Source organism: Seriola aureovittata, chromosome 18 (genome assembly GCF_021018895.1).
Source record: "Seriola aureovittata isolate HTS-2021-v1 ecotype China chromosome 18, ASM2101889v1, whole genome shotgun sequence".
NCBI lineage: Eukaryota > Metazoa > Chordata > Actinopteri > Carangiformes > Carangidae > Seriola > Seriola aureovittata.
Window position 1 is genome coordinate 13197863 of NC_079381.1, and position 17224 is coordinate 13215086.

The 17224-nt window shown below is 38.8% G+C and overlaps 1 protein-coding gene across 3 annotated transcripts; it reads left to right on the top strand.

The window, feature by feature from the left end:
- Positions 1-1037: 1037 nt before the first annotated feature.
- Positions 1038-17159, top strand: git2b (G protein-coupled receptor kinase interacting ArfGAP 2b). 3 transcript variants are annotated; one of them, XM_056403144.1, is made up of 20 exons: positions 1038-1263; positions 1822-1955; positions 2131-2243; positions 3746-3851; positions 4658-4744; positions 4832-4962; positions 6163-6257; positions 6370-6415; positions 6737-6785; positions 6902-6974; positions 7067-7164; positions 7285-7396; positions 7890-8041; positions 8149-8301; positions 10550-10759; positions 10921-11010; positions 11610-11692; positions 12431-12583; positions 13884-13947; positions 14278-17159. In XM_056403144.1, the coding sequence occupies exons 1-20, from the start codon at positions 1212-1214 to the stop codon at positions 14485-14487; spliced, it is 2211 nt and encodes a 736-aa protein (XP_056259119.1). In that variant the 5' UTR covers positions 1038-1211; the 3' UTR covers positions 14488-17159. The 3 variants fall into 3 exon arrangements, with proteins under 3 accessions (XP_056259119.1, XP_056259118.1, XP_056259120.1); XM_056403143.1 differs by having other exon boundaries at positions 1039-1263; positions 6734-6785; XM_056403145.1 differs by lacking the exon at positions 10921-11010 and having other exon boundaries at positions 1040-1263; positions 6734-6785.
- The last annotated feature ends 65 nt before the right edge of the window (positions 17160-17224 follow it).

Below are 17224 nucleotides of genomic sequence, written 5' to 3' on the forward strand. Positions count from 1 at the left end.
AACACAACTGCTCTGAAGACAAGACAAAGAGAGAAAAATCTCTGATTCATCTTTTTTAATGACTGCTGGATAGGTAGCCATGATCTTGTGACTGGAGATATGGCAGTGTACAGGATGATGCAGTGAGCTTTGGTAACCAGAATGGTGCAATTTCATGTAATACCATGAATAATCACCTTGAATTAACGTTCAACATGAAGTAGGAGACAGTGAAATCTAGAATACAGACAACATTTTGTGTAGATGTATAAAGAATTTGTCACAAAATTGATTGACTACAAAGTCAACAAATCAAGACTGTAATTAGCCATAAATTAAATGCATTTAGGGTGAAATTTAACTTGGGGAACTGCATGTATCTTGACAGTGCAGGTGGGAAGAGAGCACTGATTGAGGATATATTCAATACTTTAGCCAGGGAAAAGTATAAAATACAATGCGAATTATTTTAAAGGAATACAAAAGGTTTAACAGCAAAATACACTTAGGCTACATATCAAACAAAAACACACTCATTATTCAGTAATCAATTGTACTATGATTATTGGTGCATTCATGTTTTAGCAGCATTAATAACTGGTTAAGGTGGAGCAAATTTTAAGTCATTTATATGTTCTTAATTAGTTTAATCTAGGACGATCACATGTGTTGTCAAAGTGCAGCTGCCAGATAACTGTCATGGGAATGAAATGTGGTGGGTATAAGTATATAGTAGCACAAAATATAAATATATAAGTAAAGTACCTCAATAACTTGAGAGGCAAATAGATGCTGGTAAAAGTGAGTCTGGTTTGTGTTATTCATACCCAGCACCATATTTTTAATTCCACTTGTGGTGGGCTACAGGCCAAAGGTTGACCAACACAGACACAACCTTCACATTAATAGTTTGCATCCATTACCAGGCCCGTATTGGTGGTGAATAAGACGATATAGGCCTAGGCCCTAGGGGCTAGTGGGAAGACAAGACAGCGAAGGAAGCAAGGAAGGAAGCAGACAAGGAGGCAGAGAGGAGGCTGCGTGAGTGTTGGGATGGGACACCGCTTTGTTCAACAGTAGGGGAGGGCAGACGGGCACAGTTGCTTTGCCTGCTGGAAGCGTTAAATACAATCTATTGGGGCTGACTATCCTGTCTTATCTTCGTCCAGCTGTGTTACAACGTACCTTATAAACATTTTTCTTTCGTGGACTCTGGGGATTTCTATCAAGGGATGTCAAAGCGAGTGCGAAGCAGAGAGGTCTGCGCTGATTGCAGTGCTCCGGGTATGATGTCAAACAGGCTAGCTGTAACGCTAGCTCCCTGGCTAACCAGCTAGCCCTGACTACAACTTAACGTCCAGTTAGCTAACCTAGTTAACATTGCCAAACGCCCGTAACTAATAGGCAGTTTGTTAGCCACATGGTTAATTGTGATAGTAGGAAATTATTTTGTTGTAGAAACATTTGTTAACATATGTCGTGTCTGTCTCTTGCCTGTGTATTCACGCGAACTTGTCTGAATCTGAAACTCTTTGGTTGAAATGTATTTAATGATGGTTTATGGGAGTCTATCGTATCTATCTATAGCTTAATTAGCTACCTTGCTAACTTACCCACGCCTGGTGGCATTAGTAATTGTAATGATTTTTTTTTGAGGTGTCGAAGACATTAGGAAGCAACTAACCTGGTGGGGTTAGATGTGGCTGTCAATTAGCAAATATCCTTGTCTAGCTAGAACCGATGGATTATCACAAGTGCTTTAGTTTAAAGTTGTGTGTAACGTCATTATTTAATTACCGTTAGACTCATGCGTCAATTTACATATTTTGCATCTTGTTCTAGAGCCACGCTGGGCCTCTGTGAACAGGGGTGTGTTGATTTGCGATGAGTGCTGCAGCATCCATCGAGGTCTGGGGCGACACAGCTCTCAAGTACGACATCTGACTCATTCTCCGTGGCCACCCTCCCAGTTACAGGTGAGGAGACGGGGACACAACCCCCACACATACAAAACATCTAAATGCAAATGGACAGAGTCTATTTTTCATATAGGTATTGAGGTTGCACAATCAGACACATCATTAAGTGGTCAGGACTACCATAAGTAATAGATTCAATTCATGTGATCTGTTTTGTGGTTTCATGTTTTAGATGGTCCAGACACTGTATGGCAATGGAGCTAATTCCATATGGGAGCACAGCCTTTTGGACCCTTCCTCCTCAGTGAGTGGGAAGCGCAAAGCAAACCCCCAGGACAGAGTTCAGTAAGTGCTTTAAGGATTTGATGTGTCAGACCAGATTTTGGTAAGCTTGTTTGCTCTTTTGATATAAACCTCTATTGGCAAAATTGATTTTCAGGGTTAAGGTCAGGGAACATGCATAATTGGCCCACTGTACCATGAACGTGACTCATGGCCAGTCAGTCTCAAATCACTTTAAGAACTTAATTAAGTTGGTCTGTTGACATGCAAATGGGGTAATGCACAACAAAATGAATGTTCAGAAAATGCAAATGGCAATATACTAATCATGTTAACTTTATGGGATCGATTTGACAATTTTTTTGACTAACCAAATGAGTCTGCAAGCAATAATTTTGAAGGGTTTATGCAGCTTTTCCTTCATTGTGAATGCTTTTTAACTAGCAGTATGGACCGTAGCTCAGAAGACACAACAAAAAAACAAAATCTGTGAGGCAAAGAGATGTGATGTAGTCATCCAATGCCAGGTATAAACACTGTGTCGGTTTGGTGTCTGGCTGGTGGAGTAAAGATAAATAGTCAGCCATACATAAACACAGCCGTGCTCAGTCTGACCCTTACACGCAGAGCAAATGCATTCAATCAAGAGACAACAGACAGTTGCAGACGGAGAGTACGCATTGCAGCAAACAGAAGGCAGCTGTCCTTGATCTCAAATACAACTTTTAAGATGAATGCTATTTCATTGGGTCCATCCACCGCAGGAACTTTTCTAGGGGACTAAGAGCCTTTTGAAGAACTAAACCTGTGTTTCTACCAGAGGGACCAGGACTAAACTTAGTTTACCTAGGATAGTTCAAGGTGTTTAAAAAAAGGTTCCTTCTCGAGGGATTATACTTTATAATGGTTCATGAACTGTTTTGGCAGAGTTTGCTGATTGATTAAACACAGATTGCAGCTGCTTCAACTTCTGTACCGCTTGATTCACAACACAAGGAAGTATTGACTTTAGGACTTTAGCTGAAGTTATCTCATTGTTTATTAACTTTAAAAACAATGTCAGGCTTTGTTGTTGACTTCCCCTTTAGTTTAATATAGTATACTGTACTGTACTCTTATCTGTACAGAGATATAAGTGGTCATATGACATGGAGGAGGGATAGATATTTTTTGAATTTCAATGTGAATTTGCAGCTCTAACTTCAAGGGAGGGTGTGGGGTTCACAGAAGGGGATCTTCTGGTGAAAAGCTACCTTCATTCTTTTTCTCCTGATTGAAGTAAAAGCAAGATATCCAGAATCCTGTGTTGTGGTAGGTTGGAGTGTGTGATGGAAGAATTGCTTTGCCGCCAATCAAATACTGCACATTTATATTTGCAGATGTCGTGCCAGATTTCAATATCAGACATCAGGAATCCCCAGTTGAATAATGTTTTAAATGTTGTTTGTCTTACACAAACACATATAAGCTGGTTATGTGATGTGGTAGTCACTTGAAAATAGAAATGGCGGTCCTGATTTTCAGTAGTCTTGGTTTTAGATATGCATATCTTTTGTTGTTTTCAGCCCCAACAAGACAGAGTTCATCAAGGCCAAATATCAAATGTTGGCCTATGTCCATCGGATGCCTTGTCGGGAGGATGACAGTGTAACCGCAAAAGACCTCAGCAAGGTGAGAAATTGCTCTGTTTTTGAATTGTTTATTTAACAGCATTTATTAAATGTACGTACAACTAACCCAGCATTATCCTATGTGAATAATCTTCTTGGAGACAGTAAAACCAATGGCAGTGTGGAGAAATTAAATCACATTTGTTTTCTGAATGCCACGAGTTACACCCATGTTTTTCTACAGCAGAGCGAGTGCTTTTTGGTTTTTAACTTTGATACCCAAGCACTTCCTATAAAGTTCAGAAACGACATGGCCTATTTATATACTGATACTTAGCATTCAGTGCTGCTGTGACATACTGCCACTACTATTTTCTGAAATTAGTCATGTTCATGCTATGTCTATCAAATAGTATAGCCTGTGACCGACCTCAACTCTCAGCTGCCTCTATATCACACTCTTCTTGGATTTGTGCAATGAATTCTCAAGTATTCCTAATGGCAAGATGGATTATAGGAATAAGAATATAAGGCATTTCAATAACCATTTATGGTTAACTACAACTTAATTCTTTGATATATAAAAATAAAAGTGCCAGAATGCCTAGAAGGTATAAAAATGATATTTTTGTGGCATGCAAGAGTTTTTGTCTTTCATGCAACCATAAACTTATATTGTTGTATCTGTGTACCTTTTTTAAATGATACCCCCTTAAATTTCAATAATCTTAACCTTTTATCATTCATATTTGTTTTATGTATTTCCAGCAGAATAATGCATCATGTCCCTCAAATGTATGCAGTAAAGCCAGAACTCTGTGTATTCACAATCAAATTAAAACAAAGTACTTATCAATATCATTTCAGCAACTCCATTCCAGTGTTCGGACGGGAAACCTGGAGACCTGCCTCAGACTCTTATCTTTGGGAGCACAGGCCAATTTCTTCCATCCAGTAAGTCTAGTGGAATAAGCAACAAAACAAATTGTGCAAGTTGACATACTACTAATTTTTCATCATTACATTGTTTTGGACCCACAGGAGAAGGGAAACACCCCACTACACATAGCAGCAAAAGCAGGTCAGATGTTACAAGCAGAACTGCTGGCAGTTTATGGAGCTGATCCCGGGGCTCTGGACTCCAGTGGAAAGACCCCTATTGATTATGCAAGGTAAAACTGGGTCTACATTTTAATTTAACACTTGCTATTTGTTCTATGAATTTTTTTATGAGGAGTGTGGAGTTTATACCGACATTATACAATTTTCTTAACGTCTTGTGATTTTAGAGATTCCACAATGTGGAACTTACTGTTTTGAGGCATTTAAGTCTATGGCAAGTCATAATTAGGGAAGTTCATGGGCCACTTCTGTCCCGCATTATTTCTGGTGAGCTCTGTGATCTAATCTCACAGCGTTGGCTACATAGAAAACATAGTTATAGTTCTTATTGTTGTGGTTTACGTAACTACCCGGTAGCAAGGCTGCAAGCATCGCCTTAACAGATGCAGCCCAGCTCACTGGTGGCTGTGCTACAGGAAATGATACACATCCTTTGGAGATTTAAAGTACACAGAAAAAAAACTGATGTGAATATAATATGTGCACTATTTATATACTGATGTGATAATGAGGAAATGTTGGACATTGTCACTTAAAAGAATTGTCAGATGGTAACCAAAAACTGGTAGACATAGCCTAGTGAGAAACTGTGAAAAAAACAGTCACCAGCTGAAATAGCTAAAATATTTAGCATGCCTTGCACTACAATGAACACTAGACACAGATCCTAGTGGCATTATGTCAGAGTCTAACTAATTCAATAACGGTGACTGAGACAGGAAGGGAGGGGAGGGAAAGCTTGTGTAGCAAGTATGGTAGCTGACTCAGCTTGAGTAGTTTAGCAGAAGTTGGTCTGAAGACCTAGAAATAAAATATACAGAAGTAAAATAAAAGATAATGGAGCTGACAGTGATATGTCGTTTTAAGTATTAGTCTATATATTTTACTAAATAGATGACATCTGCATTGCACAGTAATGCTAGCTAAAAATCATTGTATCAATAAAGTATTGCCTTGAGTTAAAGAAATTAAAGATTTTATATAATAATTATATATTTTCTGGTGCATAACTGAGGCTTTGTCTAAGCTTGACTGGTCTTGCTCTGTCACCATGACCAGCTAACACCCACAGACCTGCTCCAATTCTATGCTTAATACATTACTTGAGGCTATCAAACCAACTTTGTACTCTGAATGAGAGTCACAATTATAGTGGAGACATAGACTAGTATAGACATCTGAGGCATTCGGTAGCTTTAGTACAGAGCTGTATTTCTAAAACATAACCTTTTTATTCCTAATCTGTGCAGACAAGCCGGGCACCAGGAGCTGGCAGAAAGGCTAGTGGAGATCCAATATGAACTCACTGATCGGTTAACATTTTACCTTTGTGGTAGAAGACCAGGTAAGTGCAGTATTTACATCAAGCATAGCTTCTGTATGGCAATGGAGAGGTAATATTTCTTTTTCTTTTTTGTATGGTAATCACTTCCTGTTATGTCCTTGTCGTGTTGTAGATCACAGAAATGGGCAACACTTCATCATTCCACAGATGGCTGACAGGTATGCTCCAAGTTGTTTTCATACTTTCTAGTTAAAGTTTAAATCTTGTAATGCACAGAAAATAATACAAAGTTATAGTATCAGCTCCAACAGGCCACTGGCTGCTAGTTAATATTATATGGTTTTGTTTTATTGTATATTATAAAGGTAACATGACAGACATTCACAATATAATTACAATCGTATTTTTCCCATGCTGCATTGGATGGATAAGAAATAAGTAAGTGTGTTTGTTACCTCTGCCATTGTTTCTCCTTGTTTCTGTGGATTTTTTTTAACAGAAAAATAATCATCTTTTTTTTTTCTTTTTTTTTTCAGCAGTCTGGATCTGTCAGAGTTTGCAAAAGCTGCAAAGAAGAAGCTGCAGTCGGTGAGACATGTCTACTTGTGATCTGTTTCCTATGAGTTCCAAAATGTATTTTCTTTTTCACTTGCTATTAAGTTATTCTGAGAGTGAATCAGAAATTCTGCTTTATTTTGTTCCAGCTAAGTAACCATCAGTTTGAAGAACTTGCCATGGATGTTTATGATGAAGTTGACAGAAGAGAAACAGATGCTGGTGAAATTCCCCAAATTTTCAAAAATATATAATGTATAATGCTGTAATATATAATGTATGTTATATATAATTTTTACTTTGTGTTTTTTCAGTGTGGTTGGCCACTCAGAACCACAGCACACTTGTAACCGACACCACAGTTGTACCTTTTCTGCCTGTCAATCCAGAGTACTCGTCTACCAGAAACCAGGCAAGGGATTGCACCAGTTTTGCCCCCTGTTGAAACTTCAGTTTGTTATGTGAAGACTGGATGTAACAGTGCTTTCATGTTTTCTCTTTCTGTTGTGTTTTGATGCATTTGTTTTCCCAGGGTCGTCAAAAATTAGCAAGGTTTAGTGCTCATGAATTTGCTACCTTGGTGATCGATATTCTAACTGATGCGAAACGACGGCAGTGGGGTAATTCCTGCGACAGTCCCAAAGGTAGGCTATGTCCTCAAAGTTATTTTATTTTAGCAGCTAATGTACTTTTGTTTTGGGTTTTCTTATTTTACATATTGCAGTAAATGCACTTCTTAACTTATACACAGAGGATGGGAGAGGACTGAGAATAAGCAGTTAAGAAAACATAAATTGGTTGGTGCAAATGAGATGCAGAAAGACAGTATTGAATTTTGCATTCAAATGTGGCCCTTGTGGGCCAGCTTTATAGGCCACAATTAGAGTGTAGACCATGTGCACTAAGACTGCCAAACACAGATTGTGAATTGGGGCTTTAATAATGAACACTTGTGCATTCTGCAAGTCACAAACCACATCCCAGCCTCTTTTCTTCCTGGTGCAATGTTTGGGTTGATAATGAAGAGCAAGTCCTGATTTTTGGATTCAGTTAAGGAAAATGACATCTGTTCCTTAGCTGTGTAGCTAGCAGGGCCTGTTTGATCTCCAGTCTTATGATCTGGTGGTCTTTCTTCAGAGAATGTGGAGCTGATCCTTCAGGGAATAGACAGTCGCCATAACAGTGAGAGCCAGGACAATGACCAGCCAGATTATGACAGTGTGGCATCAGATGAAGATCCAGTCCAGGAGGCCACTTGTGGGGACAGCTGCAATGATGGAAGGACCAAGGTTAATGTTTGTTGGACTCTTTTACTCTTTTACAAATGAATACGTCATGCTTTACTTTTTAAACTGACCAAATTCCTTCCTGACCTATGTAATATGTTCTCGTGCAGAGCTCAGAGTCGTCTGACCTCTCTGATGGACCAATCACAGTGCAGGAGTATATGGAGGTGAAGAGTGCCCTCACTGCATCAGAGGCCAAAATACAACAGCTTCTCAAAGTCAACTGTCACCTGAGTGAAGAGCTGCGAGTGATGCAGAGCAAGGTTAGTGAATTCACATGTAGTTGATAAACAAAGTAGATTTTGTACTGCAGATTGTTTATACTTTTTTATTGCAGGTGATTTGCATGATTTTAATTGGATAGTAGTTTGCATTAATTTTTCAAGATCCATATTGAGAGGTCTGTTGCACAGGATTTATGGTACATCTTCTCTGATCCTAATTGCTCTGGTTATTGATCACTTCCAGTTGCATCAGGATTACAAACAATATGCCTTGTTGTGACATTATTACAAAGGCTAGTTATTGATAATACTGCTGTATTCTGTTCTCCGATGAGTGAAGTGTCTTTAAGTGCTTGAAACTTTCTCTCTTTGCAAGTCTGTAAAACAGTCAGCCTTTAAATGCTGTGTGTGCCAGACCTGATCCTCCTCCATGATACCAGAGACATTTAGTGATTTAATTTCACCCAAGTGCATGAGTAATTCATGACACGCCTCAATTAAAAATGGCACTATGTATGAATCACTCTGTGTTTGAATTTGTAGCTGCAGGGAAGACTAGAGTTTGGCATATAAATGAATGAAACTACCATGGGGATTTTACATCATGGGTGTAACACAGAAAATGGCTGCTGTGTTTCATGAATAGGTGAAATTCCTGTGGTGATAATTAACAGTCACCCCAAGGAATCTGCTATGCTCTTCAGTTAGACAGCATAGCAGATTTGATGAATTTAATGTGATCTAAAATTCATACAGAGGTCCAGGTCACATGTTAGAAGTACTAATCCACAAACAGAGACGACATGATCCACCATCTTAAATCTACTGAACCATCAAACAGGGACGAGTCACAAACCACCTAAATGTGATTAATAGTGTTAGAGTGTGGGTGAATCTCTGGAGTTATCGACTCAGTGCTCACCACAACAGAAATGTCATTGAATTGGCTCCACAACACTTCCAGAAGGCACTTAGTAAAGTACTGGCAAACCACAACAACCCACAGTCATGTTATGTATATATTCATTCCAAGCATATGTATCCACTCAGTTCCTTATTTCTTAGTATTTCCAAGTACATTCCAAAAGTACATTTTCCCCTAAGCACCAGTGGTATACATTTAGATATGCACATAGTTGCAGTTTTATTTTCAGAGGTTTTGAGGAAAACCCAAAGTCTTAAAATGTGTGCCACCACCCCAACACAGTGGTGAGAATATTCTGGTTATTCAGCAAAATACACAAACCTTGGTGTGGACATTTTGTACTGTTATTCTCACTATTATTCACTTCTATCTTTGGTAGATAATATTTCCGAATTAAATGGGGTTGGTAAATTTCATGAAACTTAGTTAACTATAGGATCATTCCTCTGTGATCTAATCTGAATCCCATCAATCACCTTAAATCTCTTACTGCTAGACACCTGATAAGGTTGTCACGTGTGAAAGACCAGAGGGTTTGTCACCTACAACCCATTTTTGAAGATGGCAGCATTTCATTTGGTTTTCTTCGATGCCTCAAAGCTTCACTGTCTAGTTTCTTTCCCTCTACACTTGGCTGAAAGACAGTGTTAACACAATGTACTACCTCCTGCTGGTTTATTTTCTCCTTAACCGTGCTGCTTTTCCCTGACATAAGTTGCATTCCTCCATTCTAGTCCCTTATCTTCCTCACCCTTCTTGCACCCACCAGAACCTCAATTGGTGACACAGAAGAACCCTAATACATTTCCTAATATATAAGCTAATTAACCTATAAAATCTCCTTTTTAAATATTCATGTCTTGTAAGACAAAGGACCAAACTGTAGTAAACACTACTTTTGTGTTTGTGTTTGCCTGGGAGCATGTAGTTTAGTACTTCATCTGATATCCTAAAAGTTAATTTGTTGCCTTTATATCCTAATTTACATAATAATATTGACAAGAAGCTTAGCAAGTTATGTTTCCCATCGCCCTTTTCTAAACTGAAAAGTGCTGTTCATGTAAATAAGGGCACTACTTACTTACTACTTTTGTTTTTTAAGGGTGTCGTACTTCTGGTGTTTCTGTCAACACACAATGTCATCACTTCATTTGTCAAAGAAACAAACCTTTTGTTGTGAGAAAAAACTTTGAAGGGTAAACCAAAAACAAAACAGTGGTGAAGAAGAACTCCACACAGAGGAATTGCTTTTCTCCTGCAGACTTATCTGTATTCTACTCTATTATTGATGTCTGGCCGAGCTTTTGTAAGGAGATCAGCCCACAGCTAGAGTTGAATTGAAAGATATTTTGTTCTCTACAGCTGAACTCCCTGCAGACTGAAAACACATCTCTGCGATGGCAGACCCCCAGCGGACAGCAACACCTCCAGGGGCCCTTTGGTAGACACCCACCACGCGGGGGTCGTGCCATGTCCATGTATGAGACAGGCTCTACTCCGAGGCAGTACCCCCACCGAGCCGAGACAGCCCGGCATGAGGACGGAGTCATTTTACAACCCTTCCCAACCAATGTAAGTACAAAAGCACCAATGTTCCTGCTGGATTGTCCTCACAGGAGGGCAGAATAATGATGCCTGGCTTGGGGCTGGTGTTGGTTTTTCATTCATTCATTCATTCAATCATTCATTGCATCTCAATAGAGTATGCTCAACTTGGTTTGACCCCTTTCTAGATTGGGAGGGGTCCTTTGGGGACGGCTGCTTCCTCCCTCCCTACCTTCCCCTCTTCCCTGTCCTGGTCGTGGGACGAGAGATCTCGAAGGGTTAAGTACTGAAGTTTAGTCGCAGCCCAGGGGATGGTGAAAACCGTCCCCCTGCTTGACCCCACAGTCTTCTCTCTCCTGACCTGTGTCTTCAAACTGCTTTTTTTATCAGTATCACCTTTCTGCATGCATGCACCACAGTGCCTCTGCTACAGTTCAGTTACCTGATTATCTCCAGCTTTTCCTGTACAGTGAACCTCAACCAGAGCCGCTGCTTTCTCTAGGACACATCAGAAATGATGATGAAATGTTGCACGAGAGAAAGTTGTTTGAATGATCAAACAGCAGAGTCCAATATCCAAGAAGGATAAAATGGCTCATAACAATGTACCACTGATAAGAGGACCGACAGTTTACGTTGGGATTTCTTTGCATCTACTAATCGCATCCACTGCAGTATGCACTGTTACACCACAATGACCTTGTTGTATATTTCCTGTCTTTTTCTATTTATCTGCTTTAAAACCAAATGTCTTATAGTGTGGTCATGGCTTTGTTTTCAGAAATGCATGATTCAGTTGCTCCTGTAATAAGTCTGTACTAATCATATACACTATATGCTGCATTTGATTGATTGTAATCCACTGATGTGTCTATAGGGCTGTAGTTTGGAAGGACGGAGCACCATGTTGGAAAATGATTGCGACACTACGCCTAACCACTCTGAACTGGAGGAGACTGGGTAAGACATTTTTAAAGTTGACTTTGTACCCTCCTGTCCAAAATGACAATGACTTACACTAACTGTTGATTTTAAAACACTGTTTTCTCTGCGGTTTATACACTTTACCACTGATTTCTTTGCTAAAATCATCTGATTGGTTCTTAAAATTAATACATATAAATTTTTCATTTATATACCAACTCTTGGCATATAATGGTTTCATTGATTTTAAGTTTCATGCAGGATTAACTGACATAAACTGCCATTAAAAGGAAGGAAGGAAATTAAGTAAGAAATGCCCAGAAAGAAGCCTGAAATTGAAGTAATGCGAAGCTTTTTCTTCTTGTTTCTGGTGCTACAGATGATGACGTTATTGTATCAAAAGCTTGCAACATTAAAAGTCACATGAAGAGGGGGGACAAAGCTAGACTAATATTAGTTTTGACAGATTTTTAAAAAGATGCCTTGATTGGTTCAATCTGTCTGTACAGCAGTGGGACTTTCACCTGTCTGATGTAAGCTGCCAGTTGCAAAAAATCAACATATGAAAAAGAGCCAGCAGCCCTGTACGTCATCTGCCTCTAGTTGTTCTTTTTCCATTTACATACTTAACTCAGCTGTATTTTTCAAATTACAAATCAAGCTGCTGGGTCAGTCAGTGCACTGCAAACCTTAAAAAAAAAAAAAGTTTTTCTCAAAAGTCTTTAATATTTAAGATAACATATATAAACCTTTGTATTATTTCTGCACATGTAGCAGCCCTCTTCCATCCTCTGATGGTGTGGAACCAGAGGAGGGTGAGGAAGATGCCACGCTGCCATGCACAGAGGACGTCATCTGCAAGACGGAGCAGATCACTAAGAACATACAAGAGCTTCTGAGAGCTGCCCAGGAGACCAAACATGAAAGGTAGTGTATGATTATGAGAGAATATGTAAGTGATAAACAATGTTATAATTAAATGGCATAAAACGAGTCAACTTCTGAAAGAGCAAATATATTCAAAGATCAGATCTTCTGATTATTTGACATGCTATAAGCCATAGTGTGCATCTTGTCAGGCCATATATTTCATCTGTGCCTGTGTTTCTGTCATTTCGTCTGCCCTTTTAGTAAATGGCATAACTCTTATCTCATCCCCTTCTAGGTCAGTGATTTTCAATAGTTATCCTCTGGGCCCAGGGCCCTGCTGGTTTTCATTCATTTTAGCTAGATAACTGGTAACTGATTTTCACCTGAGTTGCAATGCTATCAGTCACATAATATAGAAAACCAGCAGAGCATTGGAGACTGGGATTCACTGTTTTTGACCCTTGTAGACCGGCCTCTGTCCCTGTGTCGTAGAAGCTCTGTGTCTGCTGGGGTTAGGCCGTGTGTCTTTCAATGCAGCTGACAGGAAACAAACACCACATGTTCATGTTCCCCTGTGACAAGCCAAATTCACAGCGACTAACTGATGTTTCCTGTATTTATCTGTTTGTTAATGGTAAATGGTCAATATCTCACATCTTATTTCTTCAGTGTAAAGATTTTGAGGTTAACACTCCATAGCATCTACTTGAAGCTCATTGTTTTTTTTTTTTTGCTTAACATGCATAAACATTATGGTATTATGGATGCTGTGAACATTTGAACGTTAATTCTTTCAAAGATATCACTGGTCTAATGCAGGCATTCACAGCTTGATTATTGACTTCTGCTATTAGGATATCGGTCTCATGGGCCCAATAAAATTGCTTTCAGTTTGAGTATAAGTCATGATGTTTATGTATTTATCCTTTCATACAGTGTCACTAAAATGAAAGTTTTTTGTTTAGAACTCTCAAGAACCATGTTGTTTTTCACCCAAGCTGGTTATCTCTGATTTCTTCTGCACCTGTACTACTTTTGCATATGGTTAATCACATTATCAAATAATTATGGTAGATGCGTAGTGCATCAGACATTGCAGTCTCCCATTTGATGATAGTAGCACTGTGTGAACATTGTGTCAAAATAGCACAGGTTAATTGTAAATATGTGAATGAGATGTACAATGTACATTATTTCATTACGAGTGTTCACTCATAAAAGGAATATGACCTCAGGCCATTCTTTTTAAGTTTCTCGATGGGGAATGTTTTGCGGTAGTTGTTTGGTATCAGTGTTTTTATATGTGACATAGGAGTGGTTGATCATCCATTCATCCTTTTGTCTCCATCTACAACAGCTTTCTGCCTTGCTCTGAAAAGATCTGCATGGCTGTGACAGAGATGGCCGCCCTGTTTCCCAAGGTAAGATGACTCCCAGCAACAGCGTGGCGTCCCTCTCCCGAGTAATTAAAAGATTTGTTGTTTGTTTGAAAACAGCTAAAGGGAATTACTTGTCTAGATGGGTAGGCCTTGCTCATTGCATTACCTCGTTTTATGTTTACCAATTATTGGATTACTTTGTTTTATGTTTACACACACACACACACACACACACACACACACACACACACACACACACACACACACACAAAGTGCCCATGGGCCTACTGACCACAATGAGAGTTAATTTTATGGGCGTTGTCATGTGAGTCCCTTATTGAGTCTCTCATCATCTCTCTTTCCCCCCCGCAGAGGCCATCCTCAGAGACTGTGCGAGGGTCTCTGTGTCTGCTCACGTCGAGTGCCAGCCGACTGCATGGAGAGTGCCAGAAGGCTGCGGATCACAACCCCTGCCCATCAGACATCCAGCTGGTAACTCAGCAGGTCATCCAGTGCGCCTATGACATTGCCAAAGCTGCCAAGCAACTTGTCACTGTGACAACCAAAGAAAATAACAACTAACTAAAACCCAAAGACATTTCTGATACACCCAAAATACAGTTTATCAACGATGTTGCTAATTAATCATTTAACACCATGTTTTGTTTTCCCATATTAATCAGTGTAACCATTTACATACATTCCTTGAGATGGGAAAATCTGAAAAAAAGATATACCATGCAAAATTATAGATCATTCAAAAGCTTTATTTATTTAGTTGTTTTGTGCCATGGTATCATGGAGTAAACAAACATCTTAAAAGATATAGGACAAAATTAGTTACAATTCTCAGATCAGATTAATCCACACAATTTCCAAAAGTGCAATGTTGTGTGTGTGTGTATATATAAAACAATCAGAACAACAAGCAGTTGAGCTTTCTACATTGTACTTTTGTTCTTAGTACTTTAGTGGACACCAGAGGTCATCGATTGTGCTCCTTGAGTCTTGTTTCTGTCATGGCTGAGCTGCCAGAAAGGACCAATTGTCTACAAGACACCGGCCATCAAGGATCAGAATATATGAACCTTAATCTAATCCAGTGACATTGGTTTATTTTACTTAAGCCATTTTAAATGTTTGTTTGTTTGTTTGTTTTTTGTAAGATCCAATGATAGTATTTTAATCTTGAATCATCGTGATGCCACTTGCTTAGAGTTCAAATGTTTGTTTCGTAAGCAAACTGTGATTAGAAAAAAACAGCTTCAGTGCATTGAGCACCATGCAAGGCCAGCATTACCAAGAGTGTGCAAACTTTCATTCCATCCAGTCCCTCCGTGCTGGTTAAAGATGTGTTTATAAGCAAGGAGGTTTCAGTAGTTTTTGGAGTTCTGTTACAGCCATACTTCTGATGTGTGTGTGTGTGTGTGCGTGCGTGTCTGTGTGTGTGTGTGTGTGTGTGTGTGTGTGTGGGCACGCAGTTGACAAAGAGATGGCCTCGATGGTCCGTGTGAAATCCATTTTGAATCAATTTTAATAGCATTATGCAAATATATAAGATGTATGTATCCATGTAATTCTTTATCAAAATAATCCAAATGCTATTCTATTTATAAACTGTATGTCATACCTCTAAGAAAATATCAATGTTTATTTTCATAAGCTTTTGTTTAACATGATGCTCCTCACAGGCTAACTTTTGTTCTGAGGTTTGGGACGTCTCAGCTGGCAGTTAGTTATAGGCAACTTGTGATCACTGTTTATTTGATGTGGTGCTGTAACTCCGGTGTGTTAGATGCTGCCTCTGGTCAAATGCGTACAGCTATGGTTTACAATCAATGATAAAGTAAATGTGCCCTCAAAGTTAGAGTACCTGTTGTAGAACCTGGGTCTAATGTGTCACTCATTGTTGTGAGCCAGAGGTTTGAGCCAGCGGTGGAAAGAGAACTAGAATACCACACACAGGTGGAGTACAGATAAGTCAGTATTAGCCAAGTAGGAGTAAGATTACCTTTGTTCATTCAAAAGTAAAAAGTACCTCTTTTAAAAACTTGTTACTTTAATTTACTTAGTTACATCTGGTCAACATTAAAGAACCCAGTGCAGCATCCTGACTAACCTTTTCAATATGAATATTCAGCACCATCCCTTAAGCAGTCCTTCTCAACTTCAGTAATGCTTTCCAAAGGGGAGAACATCTTTTCTTTATAAGAAAGCTTTATCAGAAGGCTGCGCATGGGAGGAAAAGAGGGTCAAAGCTTCTTCAGTACACATTATTATTTTATTAATGTCTACTGCTAATTTAAAAAGTTTTAAGTCATCCTTTTTAAAAAAAAAAAAAAAAACAACAAATCTTTACTCAAGGTCCACTTATTATATTTTTCGTGAACTTTTAGCTGCATCCCAGTTTAGGAGTTTGTTACGCAGATCATTTTCTCAAATTTTCTTTCTTTTTTTTTTTAAATATTGTTTCTTTGTTAGAAATTAAAAATGTATTGTATTTTTGTATTTTCTTGTATGGTGGTCTGATGAGAGAACTAGTCATGCAAATTTTTTTTTAACCACCAGTTACTTTCATTTTTCTTGTTTCAGTGATGCATTCAATGTTATTTTCATTTTAATTGGCTTTAAATAAAAAAAAGTCATAGGTTTTAAAGCAAGACCATGTAACTTCACCTGAACAACAGCCACTGTGGCCATAACTGAAACTACAACGGTAAATGCTAAAGTGTAGTGCAAGAACAGACCCCACCACATTTATAAAGCAACAGCTATCTGAAGTTTGGCAACATTAGCTACCATAAGTGGTGGTACTAGTGGTCACACCAGACTGATTACAGCAATTTTAGCAAACCCACTCAGTGTAATGAATTCAGCTATGGTTCATTTTATTGCTTATGAATTAAAAATTCCAATTGCAAGAGGGTGAATGTGTTAATTCCTCTTTCCAAAGTTGGATTGTCTTGCTTTAAATCTGAGTTCATTTCAAAATAAATATCCTGATTGGGCCATGAGGACATTGACTAATACTTTTCCAAACATAGTTAAGTTATTCATCTACAGAGAAAGTTAAGAATAACGTTTTTTAGACTGTGGGCTACTTGGACAATTAAGTGCATGTATTCAGTTACTTTCCACCCCTGGTTTCAGCCCTGACATGTAATTCCCTGTAACTTATAGCCTACCACTGCCTCTGTGGTTGAAAACAATCCCTGCCTTAGGTATAATAAAGTATAATTCATACCTCAAACGAGCTCAGTGACGTGTTTTGTGTTGAGTGTTGTGGACATACAACTGTTTTTTGTTTTTTTTTAACCAT